At 38.0% G+C, this 21,225-nt stretch overlaps 1 protein-coding gene across 4 annotated transcripts in view; it reads right to left on the bottom strand.

Annotated features, from left to right (window-relative positions):
- Nucleotides 1-21,225, bottom strand: part of FGF14 (fibroblast growth factor 14) — a 391,737-nt gene that overhangs the window by 110,232 nt on the left and 260,280 nt on the right. The window contains exon 1 of one of the 4 annotated variants that reach the window (XM_051780669.1): nt 9,678-9,870. The exons of the other annotated variants lie outside the window; for them this stretch is intronic. Within the exon in view, the coding sequence (XP_051636629.1) occupies nt 9,678-9,870 (193 nt within the window). Of the gene's footprint in view, nt 1-9,677; nt 9,871-21,225 lie in introns of those variants that run through there. 4 annotated transcript variants of the gene reach the window in all.

Genomic DNA, 21,225 nt, shown 5'->3' with positions numbered 1-21,225 from the left:
ACAACCATGAGATACAAATGACTATTCATACCTGAATGCTACTAATTAGCAGCCATTAGAGTCATAATTTACATAAATCTGAGCCATCCACTCATTTTGATTTATTTGCATGCACAATTTTTCTTTGCTTATTTTACATAGAAATTACAATAGAATAGTCTTTATAAAGAGCAGTACATATAAATTTTACAATGATTCCCAAAATCGTGTATATTAAATCAAAATATCTGGTTTTAGGGTAGTAACATCACAACATCACAGTTGTTTAGCTCATGTAAGCTACTTAGAAAACAGAATTTAATAAATGAATTTACACCTACAGAAGTGCTAAAGTGCTAAAATCCTAAAATGTTATATTTCTTAGTTGTACCCAAATTGACAATTTGGGGACATCTGACCTTTAGAGCTGGAATTAACAAGAATGCCAGTTATTTCTACTTTGTCAGAAAACTAAAATATAATTGGAAGCAATAATGAAGTGGGGTTTATCAATCTAATGCCTGGAAGAGTTCAGCCATACACTAATCTCTGCACAAAACCATCTTCAGGGGAAAAAACAAAAGGTAAGTAAAAATAAAAGCTTCTCAGAATTCAGACTGTTGTTTTAAGCAAGCCAAAACTATAGTAATAAGGAAGTTAAGAGTACAGTCTTCATTTTTTCATTTTTGTGAAAAAGATTTAAGTAATATATGCACCAGACTCTGTTTGGAGTTTGTGATAAAGGTATTCAGATGAAAAAAATACTGGCTTGGTAGCGAGAACTGATGATGGTGATGATGATGATGATGATGATGTATATTGTTCACTATCAATAACTTTCTAATGAGTACCTTAGGAGGAACATATAATTTCTAAATCCTTAAAACATACACAACCTAAATTCAAAAACACTTGCTAGAAGCAAAAGAGGTTTTCTTTTCTTCAGATTACCTGTATCAGCAATATAAGGATCAATCTCTCAATTTTTTAGCTCCAGAAATAGCTTTCTATTAAAAAAACCTGAAGTATCATGTGCTATTTTACAATTATTTCTACCTCTTGGCATAGTCATGATCCCAGAAAATTGATAAGATAATGAAAAGGAACTACTAGCAGAAGAAATCCATTACTATTTATAGTGTGTCCTTACACAAGAAAAGGGGTAGACAACCATACTTAGGTCTTCATTCTGTAATCATACCTCTACTTGCTTGAGGGCAAGCATAGGTAATCTTCAGGTACAAGCCTAACCAGACCTCTGATGAGACAGGACTTGTAGTGGACACAAGGGAAAGCTTGCTAAATTCCGAAAGGCTGTAGCAAAGACCTTCCTACCATGGAAGTTTCTTTCTAGTTTCATAGAAAGAGATTCAGTAGTTGATGGAATCTTATTTTTGTTGGCTTAAATAAAACAGTTTAAAATACCGTTTGGAACAAAATATCACACATTTCATGTGTCTTTGTTCTGATTACAAAGATAGAGCTGTTCTGATTACACAGCAAGAAAAGTGAAAAGAGAAAATAGAGCAATGAAGTTTAAGAGTTCATTTATTCAATAGTTGATGGTATACAGATTACAGTGGCAAATTTTTTCAACTCATCAGAATTTCATATGAAAAGATACAAACCACTAATTAAGGCAGAGGAATTCAAGTCTGTTATACATAAACTAGATAGATGAAAATGAGAGGAGCATCTTCTTAAGCTGGAATATTCACAATGCATAAGGCAGTAAGTGTGAACAACTGAACTCTCAGTAAAAGCTGAAAGATTTTGGAACAGTTAAAACTATATTCCAAGAACTACAGAGTTTAGGTTGCAAGAGAGTGATTGGAAAAAATTCTTACTTCACCACATTTATGAACATACCAATTTGTTATAAGATTGTTCCTAAAAACAAAACAAAGAAGAAATAATTAAGGATTAAAACAAAACCAAACGTAAATACCTATTTTCTTTATAGTCTAGCAAACAGACTATTCTTTATGAATTAACAATAAACTTTAAACACATTGTTCTAATTACAAAAATTAAGTCTGCTTCTGTATGAAAAACTCTGTTGCAGGTTTGAAAAGATAATATAAGAATCATACTGAAATAGACTTCACTGTTTCATTATAGAACATACTTTTAAAAGAAGAGCACTAACACAAGCATTAGTATGCATTGTTTTTACGTAAGTAGGTATATATAAACCATAAATTTATTACTTTTGATCACAGAAGTCCGAAGTAAGCAGTTGCCTTTCAAAGACATCCCTCCTTCACACTACAGAAAATACTACAATAAAAGCATAGTAAATTTACTAAACACACATCTCCCACCCACCACCCTCCCATTGCTCTAGTTTTAAAACTAGAAATACCTATAGTGCATTATTGCATTAAGGGACACCCTGGTAAAAGCTCCCACCTCTAGGCTTATAGTTCTATAAGAAACTTCACTGCAAAGAAACCTGCTGACCTTTTCTTAAGCCTGACATATCTGCTGTGTGCTGAGTGACTTTGAAATTCAGTAACAAAAATACCTTGAGGCTTGAAAAGTCCTTTTTCATTAGGACATGAAACTTCACTCATGTTTACCTGTACAATGAACTATTAAAAAATGCAGATTAATTTAAAAAATCCCCATCCTTACCTCCTTCCCTCCCCTCCCTTTCCTCCCTTCCTTTTCTGTCTTCCTTTTCTTTCTTCCTTTCTGTTTGTTTTTTTTTTTTTTAAAAAAAAACCACTGGAAATAGTCTAGCAACCAAAACTAGATGCTTCCTGGAACCAGGCTTCACAGTACTAAAGGAGGAGCAGCAACAGCTACACTTTGTGTCTTGGATACATCTTGGAGTTTGCAAAAAAAAGCAGAAAGGGCAGGCTTTGCAATGGAAATGATAGTTAATTATGAAGGACTTTTTATTTTTACAGATTTTAAAATTGACTTCTACAGAGACAACAGGCTGGGTGCTTGTGTTTCATAAAGCTGAATTATTCTTACATGGAACAAAATGTTTGACTTAATATTTTAAACAAATGCTGAGTTCCATCATTTATTTATGTTAAATACTGTTAATCAGCTGTCCAATCATGATTCAGTTTACAGCAGTTTTATAGCACAGTAACTCCAATGCCTTTCAAAAGTTCTACACCTGGGCAAGGGAATAGAATCACGACCACAGATGTAATTAAATTGTTTAATTTAGTTACATCCTAGGGATAACGCTTTATATCTTAGAAAAAGGATATTCTTCACATTCCTATTTCAGTCATCTTTCTCTAGGTTCATTTATGAAAATCTTACTGAAAAACCAATATCATATTTATTAGCTTCTATTCGCTATTTTACAAAATGGCAACCATAACAACACGAGACCCTGAAAACCATGAGGGAACAAGGTTTCTGTATTTTTTTCAACACAGTCCATCTATTTAAATTTTATGTAGAACTTTTACCATTTACTTTTTCCAATCTTATACCGGCTTTCTTTTGAAATACAAAAATTCTCCATCTTCTTTTGTTTTATTTACAAAAGTATAAATTTAAGTAATGTCACCTATTGATGAAATCATCTAGAGTTTATAAAGTAGAATCAGAACTTGAGTCCTGGATTCTACTTCTGCCAATCCCTAACTTGATGCAAAGATATATTCCTAAATTCTGGCATCAAAACCAGCTAGTTCCATCCTTGGCATCAGGAAAGCATAAATTCCCTCATTTTCAGTCCCATAGGAAAATAAATTACAATATCTACCCTTGATCTCAGCAGGTTATTATATTTCTATATTGAAATGAAAAAATGAAACCTCTAATGTACAGAAATGTTATCATCTACAACAGAATGGAAGTAGGTTGTTGATTTTTAATCATAATAAAAGAAATTTAGAGCTTTATTAATTTCCTATTCTACCATGGAATGTAGTATCATATATTCTTTCTATTTTCACACCACTCAGTGTATGGCAGAGCATAAGATCTGAGTTAATAATAATAACTCTTGAAAACAAAAATGCATTCATATCCAAGGGTTGCAGAAAAAGCTGATGGCACAGTAAGAGTCCATGCCACTGGAGTACATCTTCCTGTCTATTGTTAACTCTAGTATTTACCAGAGGTAGAAAGGAGCTTACATATTACCAAATAAGAGAGACCTCTGTTTACTCATTACAAAAAATGGGGACCCACAGCTGACTATCTTCAAATTTATGCTTAGAGTCTAAATCAAAAAGCTTCAACAGAAAATTTTTCTGTAATAAATGTTTTGAGTGTTAGTTCTATATTAAAATTAATTATTTCTGTTTATAAACTACTGACTTGAAAACCAATCATTCAAAACAAGTTTTAAGCTCTGATTTTCATTTATTTCAAGTTAGAGCCTGAAACACCAAAAAAATTACATCTACTAATAAATTATATACTGTTAAAAGACAGAGTTCTGTCTTTAAATACAGTAAAGAAACCTCACCTCACCTGTCACTACATCACCATGAATCAGAAATTATCTGTACTGCAATATCCCTTAATATCTCTATTAATCAGATAACTTAGTTCTACAACACATTTAATAATACAATAATGGATATACCTTACAAAAAAAGGCTATATGTGGACAGAACTTGCCTGAACTTTAGAGATTCAGAGGATCACTCAAGATTGAAGAGTACATTTTCTAATGAAGTGCTACATCTCCAATTAATGAGTGAAGATATCAAAAAGCAATGTTTGTGTATAGGAAAAGTGAAATTTGGGTTCCTCCAATTTCACATATCCTTCAGATATACAAACTACCTGAGGTAAATAAATGTAAAACAATGCTTATCAGAAAGAAAGCATTGACAAAAAAAACCCCAAACAACACAGCACTTTAGACAAAACAAGCAAGAAATTCACGAAAATAGCTGTGAAGTCTTTGAGAAATTAAACACAAATCTTAGCTTGTAACTAACATCAAACTTAGAATATTTAGAAAACATAAAATACTTACTGCTCTCAGATGTTATCTGATTTCTACTTTTAACAGAATATTTTAAAATATACAATAGTTAAGTATTTCTATTCGCTTTACATTAAAATAGGAGATATTCTGAAATAACAATGGTACAGAACTATCTGTTTATTAAATGTCAGCTATTCTATCACCCCTATTTGGGATATTTTTAAATATCAATAGTCCCTAAAATTATGTTACTATTTTTCCCCTTTTGCTCTCAAAACCAACTCACTCGTCACTTTTAGAGCTACCAAGACTAGTTTAGAATAAGAATTACATTCCAGCTATTACTGCATTTCTTTTAAAAGCTTCCCTTAGCAAATACAGGATTTATGTGAAATACTGAATGTATGGGAAACAAAGCTTGACACTGAGTCTAGCAAATCATGTTTTCAAAAATATTTTTTAAATATGCTTAGAATATTTTACATTCACAGTTCCAGTTTGTGATGATCACGACATCCTTTGAATAGGTTAACAGCAGTGAGAGAAAAAATTAATAATTTCTTATATAGACTGTTAAGACTGTGTTTATAGATCCAAAAGGATTCTGGGTTAATCAACTTCATTTGCAGAAAAGAAGCAAAAAACAAGTAATATCAGTTCAACACCCTGAGAAACAGGCAGTCTTGCACCTAGACAAAACAGGAGCAGTGGGCTTTAGAGAACAGTCAAAAAGGATTAATTCTGAGGACAGTCACATAGGAAAGCACAGCTACAGGTTTTGGTCTGCTAAAACTTTGAGCAAGCCAGATCATCCAATGCGGGAGCTAACTAGTGGGAATTTGATGTGGTTTCTTAAGCTTTGGGAAATAAGTCATATACACTCATGTGCACAGATCTCCATTTCAGTTACACTTCATTCCATAAGTAGGAAAACTAGAAACTACTTAGGGCACTATGTATACTGGGAATTATCTTATATCTGAGATTATGGGCCACTCCCACATCTGCTGAAAAACATTAGCTGATCTACTGAGTAATTTTCCAAAAATGCTTTCTTTGGAGAATTAAATTACTTTTGTACATGCAGTAAGATCTAATCAATGCATTTTCTGAACATGTTCCCTAGATCTCTCTTTCTCATAAATATTAATGTACGAAATCAGAGGCCAAGTCATTCCAGAATTCAGACACCCCGTATATAAATTTAGAAGGTTTAATGTGGTATTAGCACACAGAAACAGTAAACATCAGACATTAATACATTTAAATGTTGAGTATTTTCCAGCAGAATATTCTCAAGGGACCTAATTAACCAAATGAAGATTTTTCAGATTAGCAAAGCAGCTAGATATGTAGAAGAAAATACAGGCTAAGAAGTTTGAATTTGCTCTAGAGACAAGCATACGTTTTAATCTCTTCTCTCTATAGGTGCCTGAGGTGAAGAAGTGGCATTTCCCCAGGTTAGCTAAGGTTATTTCACATGAAGACAAAATCTTGACTGTCAATTCTTCTATTTGTGATTATATTAATGTAAATTAAACCATTATAACTAAACAACCTCTAATCCAGGGGAGGATGATTCATAGTTGATTGGTGTCTGGCATCAGATCAGGCAAGATCTTGGCTTCATGGCTATCCAGAAATTAATGACAGTGATTTCTTCATCAGATGAAGGTAGAATGAAATAAAAATGAGATAAATTTTAAATATCGTAACACTAAACTATATGAATCAAAGCTGTCCAGTAAATGAAAATGGTTTCTTCCACTCAGTAGATTATCAGGCAAGTCTCTCACAGAAAGCACTTTGCTAGTTTAATTCAACAAGCAACATTTTAGTAATGCTGTTTAAAACTACCATGGCATGTATCATTAGAGAAAATATATAAGTAAACACAAATATTACTCTTTGCCCTTAGTGAGCTCCTGGATGTATCTTTAATGCTACTCTTCCAAAAATGTTAGTCTCCCAAAGAACACTTCTGTTGATATTTTAGTATGCCCCTAAACAAAGGACCATGAAGAGAAAATTTGTCACAATGACAGAAATAAATTTCTACAGGGCATACACATGATTGTAGCATTTTATGTATTCATAATAACTTCATTTGTTTTCAAATAAATCCCACTGAACCAGAACAGTACTAACAGGCATTTTTAAAGAAGAGTTTAAAAATAAAGAATGCTTTTTAAAGTTTGCTAACATGTTGGTATGTGTGCATATATTGTGCATACCTATTTACCTAATTCACTTACATATATGTGTACAAGAGTAAATGTGCATTTTTGATTGAAAAAGCAGCATCACTGGTTTTCACTGTCTGCTTCAAAGATGGGGAAACAGTTACTTTTCAATGTAAGCACAAAGCAAAACACTTCTTTATTTCATGGAAAACAGAGTCTAGCTTTTACTGCTATACATAAACATTTTACATATACTTCTACACTTTCATTGAATTGTATGAGAATGCTACAGATGGTTTGTAACATCTCGATTAGCTCATTTTTCACAGTGCTCTTGTGACACTCTATATCATTTACAGAAGGTTTATTCATCAAGATCCCATAGCACCTTTCTGACAACAGATGTTTTGAAATTCATCCTATTTTGCTTGGCAAAGATTTATTTTAATGGGTTTGACAGTATGATTTCAGTGAAGACTTCACATGCCATTTAGCTCAGTTTAGGAAAACTGAAAAGGCACTCTGATAAATGTTCATTTATCAGATGAATGTTATTAAATGTTATCTAAAAGATGTTCTGCTAAATGTTTATAAAAAAGACACTCTCATAAACAGGAATTTTGTAACTCTTATAATGTATTTTAAAGCAATCAGCCCTATAAAATGTGGCTTATTTGGGTTTTTTTCCCGGAATGATTTTTCATTGTAAGTTATTATGCAAAAAATGTTTAAGTAATGATTTCAGCTTGATTATTTCTTCGGTTTCCTTCTTAAACAGCATGCAACTTTGAATCCACAGGTACTCCATGTATCACTTTGTGCATCAAGAACATACACAGTAAAAAGTATGATAGTATTTTTTTCATCAGGAATTCCTATGGATGAGCAGTAATTGAGCCTTTAACTTAAATCAATGGATAAATATCTTCATGTCTCAACATGAAGAGTTCTTAGAGAAAATAAACTCGGGGGTCTGATACTGCAGACTTTACTGGTGAATAGCCCTTGTTCTGATTATTCTTACTGAAATCTTCTGTATCCGTGGTACAGGTTAACAGCAGCTATATTCTAATCCAGTTCTCTTGTTCAAGAATGTCACAATGTACCTTATGAAAAGTGACTAAATGAAAAAGAATGAATTCAAAAGTCTCTATAAAGTCCCTTCTTACCTAGGAAAATGTTTGGCATCTCAGTGCTGTGAGACAGTCATCTCCTCAAATGGTAATATAGTCAAATACAGAGTTTTCCCCCAAATAAGACTGCACAGGTGATCAAGCACAATTGTTCAATTAGCAAATCCTCATAAATTCATTTTCATGAATAAGTATCACTTATAAAATCCACCATCATAAAGAAAATACTCTAGTCTGCTTAAGCACACACAGAGACTGCTTAAGAAAAGCCACTATAGATTTTGCCACTGACATGTTCCTCCTCATCTTTCCTACATCATTGTACTACCTAAAAATTGCAAGACTTAACTTGCATTAAATGCAAGTTACAATAAATAATTTCACTGTAACAAAGCTACATGAAAATAAAATTGCATGGATTTTGTTGATTTATGCTTTTTCATGTATGAGGCATGGAAAAGAGGCAAGAAGCCTCAATCAGGACAGTTCCCCAATTATGCTTCTTAAAATTATCTTCCGACCCAACCTAAAGAGGAGTTGTAGTATACATACTGAACCACAACACATGGTGGCATTCTCTAGTGTAACAGAGGGTGGTTTGTGCTTTATCATGGATAGATAGTATTAGCCACATTTCAGGTAATACTTAACATTTTCACTCTTTACGATATAATCCTTTTGTTCTAAAACTACTTGTTTCCTGAGGACAAGTACAAAGTAAGTCATCATCATTTCTGAATGCTAGAACTGTAAAAAATAGATAAGTCATTCCAATATCATTTGACTCCTTTTATTTCTGGTGTTCTAACACAACGTAGTGGATAGAATGCAATCATCACAGAACCAGTTTCAGTTTTCTCCGTTGACTACTGATCATCTACCCTGAAGAACTGCCTGCAGAACCTGTTGGTCTGCATGGCGAGGCCCTGGTTGGGGATGGGCAACAGGCAGGTGGACCTGCTACCTGAGCACCCATTGCGATGCTGAGAAGCTCTCCCACACCTCTCAGTGTGCTGACTGGGAAGTTACGGGGCAGCGTGGAGCGAGACCCCTGCACTAGGGACAGGCTGCACCCACCAAAGCCAAGTGGGTGTCTCAAGGAAGGGCTGGTGAAAGACGGCCCTCAAACACCGGACACCCAAAGAGTTTTCCACGCTGTGCGCTCTTTGTCCTTCAAAGAGAAACACGGGAGAGACGAGGACACGCGGAGGGGCGGGCAGGGCTCTCGCCGCGCCGGCCGCCTCTCCCGAGGGGATTCCTGCCCGTAGCACACCTGTCGTGACCAACACCGGCGCTCCAGGGCCGGCTGGGCTCGCCAGCCGCGGCTCCTCGGGGAGCCAGGAGCCGCCGGCTGGCAGAACCGGGGGCGGCGCCCGACCCGGGAAGTTTTTCGCCACAGGTTGCCCCCTCCCGTCCCCCCACCCCGGGAGCCCGCGGGCGGGCCCGGCCACGAGGACGCACCTTGGCGCCGCAACCGCCGCTTCTTGAGCCCGAAGATGCGGACCTTGGAGAAGATGTCCACCAGGTTGCCGTTGCAGAGCCCGCGGTTCTTGCTGGGGCTGTTCCGCCTCCTGCTGGCCGAGGGCCGGTCCCAGTGCTGCTCCCTCGCCTGCCGCTTCTGGCGGATCAAGCCGCTGGCGATGGCCGCTGCCATGGCTGCTAGCCGGATCGCCCACGCCGGGCAGAGAGGCGGGAGGCGGCGGGGCGCTCAGCCCCGGCGGGGACCCATCCCCGGGGGACGCGGGCGAGCGGGAGCCTCCTCCGGCCCGAGGCGCGGCTGCGGAGGGGCACCTCCACCCTGCGGCCGGCGGGAGCTGCTGCCGCCGAGGGTCACCGCATGGGTGCCCCGCCGTCACCCCCGCCGTGTCCTGGCACAGGGGCACCTACTACCTGCTCGGGCGGGTGTCTGCGGGCGGGCGGGCTGGCGGCGCAGAGAGGAGCGAGCGGGACTCGGGGCAGAGCCGCGCCCGGTCGGGTCGGATCGGGTCGGGTCGGATCGTGTCCGACCGGCAGCGCTGCCCCTCAGCCCCGCGCCGCCGCCTCCCGCTCGCCCGCCGCTGCCATCGCCGCGGCCGGGGCGGCTACCGCCGCTTCTTCCCGGCTCCCGCCTGATGATTGCCAAGTGCTTCAGAAATCAGCATCTGGAGAGAGCAATCTTCTTCTCCGGGGAGAGCTGTAATCACGGCTCCTCGGTCCCACCCCGCTCCAGCCTCCCCTACACACGCACACGCACACACACACACACACACACACACACACACACACACACACACACACACACAGGCACGCACCGCTGGAGCTTTTTTTGTCCTCCCCAAGGCGAGGGGCGGCGAAGGGGCGAGGGGTGGAGAAGGAATGAGGAAAAGACAGAAGAAGGGGGAGAGAGTCGGACGGACGGGGTGTTGCTGATGCGGTTTTCTGGTGGGAACCGGGGGGGGTTCCCGGTACATCCGCCTCCAGCTACCTCTGCCCCCCGTCCGGATGCCTTTGTAAGGGGCTCCCTCCCCGGGGGCCGAGGGCGCTGCGTGCTGCCGGAGTGGCGGATGGCCCTCCGCGTTCTCCTCCGCCCGCCCAAGGCACCCTCGCACGCACCCTCTCGCCAGCTCCCCGGCCCCGGCTCCCTGCCGGCCGCCCCTGCCGCCCCCAGCGGTGACACCGGCACCTGTCACCGTCCCCAGGCCGGAGAAGCCATGGGGGCAGGGCCAGCGGGTGAGTTGGCACCGCGTTCCGCCAAGGGCAGGCACCCCGCCCCGCGACTGCCCCTCTGACGGACAGCCCGCCCGCAGCGGGGCAGGAGCGCCCCACAGTCCGGGAACGGACGGGGCTGGGGGTGTAGTCTGGCGGGAGAGGAGCTTCTGCCTCAAGGGAAGGTTTTAGAGCCATGAGGAAGAAGCTCATCTACGAGCTGGAGGGTAGAATACCGAATACCGAAGGAATAACATAGGGCACCCACCAACAGCCGCGGCTGGTAGACTTACTGATGACAAACACCGTGTAAAATTATAGGCCGTTTTGGAGCACTTGAGGAAGCACCAACCAAGTTCACTAGACACAGAAGCCTAAGGAGCATCTGCCCCGAGGAGATCACAAGACACTGCAAATAGTAACTACCATGTAAAATATGACATCTCACTTGTTTCCTTTCATCTTTTTCACTTTTCTCTCTTTTAAAATAAGGGCTTAAAGTTTTTCGGATTTACTTTCTGCAAGCCTAATTGTTAAACTTCCTGAAGTTGTAACTAGCCAGAGGAAAGTAGAAAAAGGAAGTAAGCAGCTACACAAAAAAAAAAAAAAAAAGAAAAAAATGCAGTTATCCTATAAAGAAGGACAGATGCTTCCACGGGGAATTATTGTGTAATAAATATCTATTTTTATACTGTTTACAGAACACTCTAATTTCTTATTAGAGGGGTTTGTGGTGGGGTTTTTGTTGTTGGTTTGTTTTGTTTAACAGGCTTGGAGGTGTAAATATCCAGAATAATTAATTTATTTGCAATACAGTACCTAGTATATAAGAGTATGTTCTCGTTTCAGCAAAGGCTTCAGCATCTCTGATATTGACCATTTTTTCCCTAAATCCTTTAATCTACAAAGCGCTATTTTTATACAGAGGGCAAAAGTGTATGGTGGGAACTCCAGTATACAGGGATTTTGTATTAATACTAGACCAGCTAGGAACAGAACATGCACAATCGGATCACGATAATACATTTTAATTCTATTTAAAAGTGTCTCTAAAGAGATTCAGCTAAGTCTCATTGGATTTTCTATCTGGCAATTTTTACAGAGCAGCAATTTCCTTACAACGGTTACAATTGCCTTAACTAATGCAATTAGACAGAGAGGTGGTTATATTTTTAAATATAAAATTCACTGTAGTATTTTTGTATGCTGCTTTCCTTTTCCTTCCTTCTCAGAAGTGGACAAGACACGGTGCTGCCTTCGTTAAGAACTCTCAAGAGGGAAGCGGTCCTCCAAGTGACTCCCCAGTGGGCCTCCCCCAGCCCCGGCCCTGGTCCCGTCCCCGGCCCGATTCCCTCCCCGGTCTGTTTCTGCCTTCAGCACCACGGACAGCGTAGCAGAGAGGAGCAGCGAGTGGCATAGAACATCCCGTGCCACCGCCGCGGAGCTGACAACACGCAGCCTAAGTCAGCTCGACTTGGCTGCTGGCTCCAAACAAAAGAATGAATGAGAGGGAGTAGAGTGAAATAAAGGCCAATCCACCCACTATCTTTCATTTTCACAGCAATTTAGGAGTAGAATATGTACATACACACCTAACACTAGCATGAGAATCTCTCTCCAAAAAGATGTAGGTTCCACGTTCCCTTTTGCTGGAGGGACCTCTTTATATTGTCCAACGATGCTATGCTATATACTATCTACTACCATTGTTCCTTTTCCGTAGTTTCCTTCAAATATTGGGCCTTTGCCAAAACACACTGCCATTTCTCAACGACATGATGCTTGAGGTGATGGCAAAGAAAAGAAACAAAGAAGGTGAAAACGGGTGGTATGCCTATAGACAAAGAGAAAACGTGTTTCTTACTCCAGAGATCAAAAACAATAGCTTCCTACTCACATCTCAGAAATGCAGAGCAGTTGTTTACAGCTCGAGGTTTTGCAAAGAAAACTCAAGAGAGCCATCTGGTGTCTTAACCTGTGATAAAATGTGTGCAGTTCTAGTCAAAGTGAAGGTTTTGCTAACAGATGGATTGTAGAAGTATGAACATATTGGCTACCTTAAAGACTAATAACTGTAGAAGATTATGTATTTAGGACAAATATCTTACTTATGACATTTTTTACATTAAAACAGGGTCTTATTTCTGATTAACAATGCTCTGGATATGAAAACAAATAAATAAAAGCCAAAGAGGGTGAGCAGAGATTTTCAATACTTTCTGTTCTCCCATCTGTTCATTTCTAACTTGTAATTTATTATGGATTTCAGGAGTTTTCTGAAACAAAAACATTTTAGAATCTATAACATTGCTTGCTTGAATGAATTTTAGAGTAAAAAATTCAACATATATAAAATGTGTATAAAATACTTGCAGTATTATATACTAGGGTATATAATGCCTACATAATAAGAAACATTATTATTCCTTAAATTTATTCTTTGCTGTATTACTGGGAAAAAAACATGTACCATTTCAACTAATTTAACATATAAATTACAACGTGGTATTTTCAGGCATTAATATTGAATATTAAAATTTACAACATTAATATTTGTGTATATGCACGTACTAGTGATACATAACAAACTTTTATGGGGATTTTCTTATAGGAAAAATGGAATTTAATCTTTATTGCAGCCTAGACACATTGGCTTCAAAATTTACAGAACTTAAAATGTCATCCTTATGCATCATGGACTGTTCTATTTCTTCTTTCTTTCCCCCCTCCCCCCCCCCTTGTATGTTTTGCATTAAGTTAGATAAAGTTAAAAGCTGCAGAGTAACTTCTGGTCAATGCAGACATGAAAGCTCTACAGAGTTCTTTCTTTTATAAACCATTTCAATATAAACAAAAATATCTTTCTACAGGTATTTCCCACCTATGCACACTCCGTCCAAATTTTCTCCTCCCAGATATCCTGAAACCATTCTTCTTATCAAATCCAAACCAAAATAAAAAAAATAAACCACAAAGTCCTTACACACATGTATTTTATAGAAGTGTAAAATGTCAGATTATTACATTGCTACTAAACGTGTAAGTTTCATGAGTGCTAGTGAAGTTTTTATAGCAATTCCTTGCCAACAGTAGGCCCACACAGCTGATTTTTCCAGTTAAATACATTAGAATATGATGAGGTAGAGTCAACTTATCCTGTATTCTAGAAATCATTAGTAAAGTATTGTGAATCTAGATGTTCTTCTAGACCCTAAAGAGTTGAAGATTGTTTCATGTCTCTGAAAATGTTGTTTGCTTTTTTTTTCTTTGGAAGATGTTGTGTGCTATAGTTGCAAAAAAGATTAGTATCTTACTCCTTATATTTCCATTCAAACTTGAAAGGATGTCCTGGGGGTAAAGGTGCCGGTTTAGGCACACAATTGCAAGGTATGCATAAAGGTACATCTAGACCACTGGGAAAATTTAATATCATTCCAAGAAGTGGCCTCTCAGGAGTGGAAAAAACACTTGTTTCTAAGTTGCGATGGTTTCATTTAATCAACCTTGTGGTGCTTTTGAAAAGACAGTAGACTGATTACCAGGGTGCTGTTTCTAACTAAAATTGGGATTCTGAACATTAGTTGGTTCTGATAAAAAAAATTTCTTGAAGGTTGCTGGTAGTTTTGTTGGACCATAATCAAAGTACCTAATTTCGATGTACATACTAAAACACCTGCACTCCCACACTATGATATCATAAGAAAATGTGATACAGGCCTACAACTAGGATTATTCATATAATTGCAAGCTGATATTTTCCCAAGGCACACAATATGTACTTCTGCAGGAGGATGGGTATTGGTAAGCTATAGTAACTTTCAGTTCTTGTTTTCGTTTTCTTGGGGTACAAAGATGGAGCAAGAGAAATAACAATGACTTGAAGAAGATGAAACATATAGTCTACTCTGTAGGTTGGTAAATGTTTAATTGAAAAAAACTTAAGTTAGAAAAACATGTCAACATAAAAGGTCGTATTTGTCATGATCATACCTGTGTGAAAATATTAAAACATAGACAAGAAATCCCTTTTCAGATAGTTTATGCGCATTCCATGCTTATAATAAGACTAGTATGCTTGTGCAATGAGCTTTAAATTGGGTCCGTTTTACATATTCTTGTATATTAATCTGGATATAGTTCTCCTTAAAAGTTATTGTTAACTTCTCAAAAGACAAGGCACTGGGAAGCACTGAAATTTAAAATCTTTGGCATCCTGAACACCTGACGCTCATTGATTAGAATTTGGAGAGCATTAAGAACAAAGTTTATTAAACATGATAATATACTTCACAAAATTTGGAGAATTTGGATTTCTATGCTTTCACACTGCTCTGTATCAAAAGCACTCAGCTTTCAGTCTCAACATTCAGAATGCACTCAAGGAGCCAAACTCATACCTATTAAAATCTACTGAATACATAGGAGTTCCTGTGGAGTCACTTGTTTAAATAGGTCAGGTGAATCCCTTTAAACAAGAAAAAAGTAAGATTTCAAAACGTTGTTCAGAGGACTGCACATAATTTAGCCACCTTCTTCACAGGCTGTGTACTCACTTGACCTTATGTGTCCAAGTCATAAGAAGAATGGTTAAAACATAATTAGTGCACATACAAAAATAAATTAAAGCACTATGCAAAGAAGTCCTACATTTGATGACTGGTTATACAGAGAACTATCAAAACATGACCACTAATATGCATAACAGCTCAGGTGCTGCCTACAGCAGCTCAGAGCTGATGCCTTAGCTAGTGCAATATTTGTTCTGCATTCATTCTTTCACATATTACCTGGGATACATCTGTAACTCAAAGGACTGAGTACCTCCACTCTATATATTGGCTTACTCTTTAGACATTAGAATAGTTCTAAGAATGTTTAGTTTTGCTTTCTGTTTTTGACTTTGCTTTTCCCATTCCCTTCCCAATGCTAAATTGCACCTATTATTCTGTAGTAATGAGTCTCATTAGTAGTGCTCTGTCAAGTAAAATACCTACTTTAATTACTTCAGAACGTTGGTTTTTATTCCATTGGCTAACTCTTCATTCTTCAACAGAGAAAAAAAAAGGATATGGAGATTCTTAAACTATTTTTTGCAATTGATCTTTCGGCAAGATTGTATGCATGATTACAGCTGCTAACTTTTAGCACAGCTCCTGTGACATCTTTCATGACTCTTCCTGGTTTTCACTCTATTTGTCCTCTACTTCTGATACCACTTCTTTTGAGAACAAAACAAATCAGCTGAGTTGACAGGAGAATCTGAAGAGCAGACAGATCATATAAGAGTCTCCAGGATAGCTCACCCAGGCCCAAAATTTAATTCCAACGAGTCTCTTTTAAACGACAGTTAAAAAACTGGGGAAAAAAATAGTCAAGATCACTTTCAGGGAAAAATCCATAAAAGTAATTTAAAATTGATACATTGTGGTTTGTTGGATTCCAAAATATGATATCTGCAGAGAGAGATTTGAGTGGTCTCTGCAGAAAGCCATGGGCTACGAAAGTTGGGGAAAAAAACCCTTGATATAAGAAGCAAAAAAGCTATCATCCATGTGACATGCCCTGCCCAAGCCAAGAGTGTCCCATCTCGATCTCATCAACCCATGCAGGAGACTTATTGTGTTTTATGTCTCCCTTTGTGTCCTCTGTGTCCTGTGTATTTTGCAGTCCTGAATACCCTTCTCCCCCCATGAAATCCCCCAAGATAAAGTAGGGTTTTTCCTATGATGTAATTGTAAGACCCCAAGATTTGTTAACCTGGGTTTTTCCCTTATGTCATCCTTGTGAAACCCCCCAATTTTAATAGAATGAATATGCAACCCCCCTGTTAAATATGTAGACCCTGAACCCCTTAAATACCAAATTGTAAGTCCAATAAAATATTCCAGCTTCTTGCCTCCCTGGGATCGTCTTAGCTTTATTGACCTCTGCAGTGGTTTCTGCAGTGACATATATATTATTTTACCTCTAAAAATTAAATAGTCCCCTTAAAGAGAGGTTCTTAACAACTACAACAGAAACACATTGCCGTTAATTTTGTTCCCACTGAAGCTAACAGCAGATTTGCTTCAGACAAGGCACTGGTGACACAAGCCAGAACAAGGACTTTCAGTAAAGAAAAGCAAACACAAACACCACCCCCCCCATCTCTAGTCCACACAGCTGCAGAGAGCAGTTTAAGATTTAGAGTTCTAAAAACAGCGTGGAGAGCTTCTTCATTAATATGCACAGCTTAAGCCAACATCTGTTGTGTTTACTTATCTAGCCACAGCAGGACTTGTCTGTTTTGCCTGACTTCTGAAACATGCAACACATTTTGCTATTATTCTCTCAAGTAACTGAAAGTCCCTATAAGGTTAGTCTGCTTAATTTTGTTCTACAGAAACAAAAGGAACACTGTTGCTGAGGAATTAGGTCTCTATAGTGAATTTCCTCTGAAGTCAGCTCAGTTGGCAGAGCATGTAAGCTGTTATACCTGTTTGAGAATACTCTCCAGTGAGGATTTCCTACTCCTAAAACATCTTTACAAGTGTGTTTCTTGCTTTCCTTAGAACAGATATGAGAACACATGACAATATGAGAAAAAAAATGTGCAATATTTCTGAACCTTAAGAACAAAGGTGGTGTCAGATATTGACCACCTCAGAGACCCAGAAGAAAAAGCACATTATACCCATTAAAATAAAATGCTGACCAGACAAGACAGTATGTGCAGAGACATACATAAACAACTATTTTGAGAAGCAGAAGAATGATTCACCTCAAATTAAAACAAATAATCCCTTAAATATAAAAAGTTATTTTTACCAGAGCCAGGAAGAACTGGAGCATGTCTGCCCATGCATTTGCATGCACACATGTATATGCACACATACAAACACATCCACAATATCATTTTGTTTCTTGGAAGAAAGCATGAAAGACACTTCTTGACAAATAATTTAGAAAAAATAGTCTTATTTTCTGCTATGTGACCTAAAATTGACAGTGTAAGTAATCTGGCAAAAGAATTTTTTTATAGTAATCTGTCTTTTTTTACAATTCTTCTACCATTTATTTTCAAATCACTTTTGTTTTGCAATCCCTTTCTTACCAATTCTAAGATATTTTGTTCTTTTCTTGTTCTAAAGGGGAGGTAATACAGTGTTTCTCTGAGTACTGCTAATGAAGAAAGTAAGTCTCTGAAGGAAGAAAATGTAGGTATAGAACAATTCAGGTTAATGCCACATTCATCAATAGGGCAGGCCTTGATCTCCTCTGAGATCTGTTCATACAGACACATTTCTTCCTTTGGGGTTCAGACGCAACTTATGTTCTCTGAAAAAAAAATCACATACTGTGGTACCCCTTCCAAACAAACAGAAAATTCAGTGCATAGTCTACTATTTTTATTGAACAGAGTAAGTTAAAGACATATAAATCTCTGCAAACAAGTATGCTTAGCTTCTTTTTAGTTAATCTAGATTTTCAGAAGTATCTGACAAGCATGAATACTTCTAACATAGTGACCTGATTTTACAATACAAGCTTACAAACATAAATTACAAAATATTTGACACTTAGGACGTAATTCATTGAAACCTTTCAAAAGCATCTCTCTCTAATCTGCAGTGCAATTATGTGATTTGCCAGCAGTGGACACTGTCTGTCTAGTTTTTCACAGATATATTGACTGAGGAATATCTTGCAACATGAATCGGTAAATTTTTCTTTTATTACTTGCACTGATGTAAGAAATAAGAGGTATTTGTACCAGACAAAAGCTGAGTAAGAATTGCATGGAAGGAATATTTTTCAACATCTGTGTAACATCAGACTGTACCTTTCTTTTAAAAACCCTGTTATTTTAAAGTAACTTTAAAGCTAGGAATCAATCTAGCTAGTTGAAAGAGAGTTTTCATTCATCTTAAAAATAGAAAAATCTAAACATTAAAAAAAAAGGCACAGGTTTAATCACAGATAATAAATATTACCCTAGGCACAGTTATAAGAGTTACAACAATCACCTGTTAATCTCAACATTCAAACGACTCATTAAGCTCCCTCTAAAATGCCCTTTATCTTAATAGCATAATGCTCATTGTCTGCCTAATGTAGCTGAAAACTCAAAAATAGGGCTCAATAGTCTGCTGCCAACAGGACAAGGGACACCCACGAAGTCTACCTTAACTATGCTTTTTGTCATGCAAAAAGTCACTTGTAATTAGTGATAGGATCATCTTAGATCAGCCTAAGACTATTGTAAAATTGCCTCCCAGAAAGCTGTGAACTTTAGAAAGATTGGCAATCTAGCTACTAGGTGGCTATATTTCAGTCTTTGAGAACCTGGAGTGTCCATTATGTCAGTCTGCTTATTCACAGTCTTTTATCGTGTGAGTAAAAGTGACTTAGAAGCATCAGTCAATGCATGAATCCAGTCAAAACAGAATACTTGGACTAGACCGAGAGACTGCTGAAATTTCCTTTCAGTCGCATCAGCTCTTAAACCTGCTCAGACTTGAATACCAGTAGGAAAACAGTCCCTTCCCAAAGCCACTCTTCCCAAGCTGTCCACCTTAAAACTGAACTTTCTACAGTGTACATGGTTACTTATTCAACTCAGTCCTTTGGGACACATTTATTACCAGAAATCTCTAAGCATCCCTTGCATTGCCCTTCCGTGTTCAAGTAAATTTTGCATTTAAATAAATAAAATTAAATTAAAATTTATCACCAAGTCTCAGAGTTTTTGGGTTATTTCCAGCTTTACTTTAAGCACTATGGAAACTTGCTTTAGCTACAGATGTAGGAAGGAAGAGCTAAATTAATACCAGGAAACAGCTTGATGAGTGGAAGCTCTCTTTGATGCAATCCAAACTCTGCTCTGTAAATAATTAGTGAGTGGTTCTGGCTATGCTAGACTGACAAGGAAGAACAGAAGTCATTAGAAATGGAACAATCTGGCAGCCAAATTGCCGTGAACCTTGGCTCCTTGACTAATATTTTCTGTCTAGAAAACAAAGCAATCCTTTCTGGGCCTTAAAGCTCAAAGATATATAATCTATGTATTGTAATTTATTGTGAAGAAAAAAGAAATCTTAAAATTACCATTTTAGTTTTACACATTGTCCTGGGTTACACAAAAATTCTGGTATTCATCTTTTTTCTCTTTTCTCCAAATATGCCTTTTTGGCTTTTAAAGAGACTGAACTGCTGGTGATTAAGGACTCAAACATTCAACTGCACCTGCTAAGGTGCTGTAAGGTATTCGACTATTGGTGCTCACGGCTCAATCAGCAGTGTGCTTTGCTGACAATGTGCAGAGAGGCCACCAAGGTCAGGTGCTGAAGGCATGCACATTCGACACCTCGGGCAACAACTCTATTTGGTCTGGTGGGTGGGATTTGGGAAGTTTCTCCTCGTCGGGTAGTTGAACCCAGTTTTATCAGAATTGTTATCAGCATTCTCCTTGGTAATGAGTTATATCTGGGTGTATTTGCTCTCTCTCTCTGTATTGGAGAAAGCAGGGCTATGAATCCAAGGGAGGACACTTCTGTCCGAGTTCTCCACACCTCCAAATTGTCTCCAACTGAGACACACGTGTGGAATAGGGCACTACACCATGATGTAATTATCACTCATATAAGTAAGCGTTCAGTGATTTTGTTTGCAGTTGTGTTACACCAAATAATAGTGCTTTGATGCCACTCACAGTTTTTAAATTGACCTTGGATACAGGAAGATCAAATTTGCATTAAATCGGTTTTTATAATTTTTAATCTCCTAATTTAAAAAAAAAAAAAAGAAAAAACAACCTATAAAAGACAGTAGACCCGGATCTGAATGGCATATGGATATGTCTAAATCCAATGATTTTCTTTTTCCCAAGACAGATAATCACTTCTGTTTTACAACAGGATCTTTTAAGTGACGATGTAGGCAAAAAAGGATTAAAAATATTTTATCTGATAAGCTCTCTGATCATTATTTATTTCTGAAATTATTTATTATTAGAAGTCAGCACATTTAAACACATGGTGTTGTTGACAATTTAAACTTTGAATGCTTCTTGCACGATTCACATAACATGAGGTTTTCTGAAGGACAATCTTTTCCAGTAGACTTTCAAAATATTATTTTCTGATGTTCTTGATTTATGAGCCATGAGATTCAAGCTTTCCCTCTACATGAAATTAATCTATCAATGGTCTACACAGGCTTAAATATGAATCTCAGTGATTACCTGACAAAGCTTAAGAAACTTAGTTCTCAAGCTCAAACAATTTCTCCAAAGATTATCACACAAAATAATTTCTTATACTCTTACTTAAAAATATTTATTTAA

Source organism: Manacus candei, unplaced genomic scaffold (genome assembly GCF_025592945.1).
Source record: "Manacus candei isolate 608988 ecotype Guabito, Panama unplaced genomic scaffold, ASM2559294v1 h1tg000014l, whole genome shotgun sequence".
In the NCBI taxonomy this organism is placed as follows: Eukaryota; Metazoa; Chordata; class Aves; order Passeriformes; family Pipridae; genus Manacus; species Manacus candei.
The sequence above is the reverse complement of the archived record's forward strand: the minus strand, read 5'-3'. Positions and strand labels throughout refer to the sequence as shown.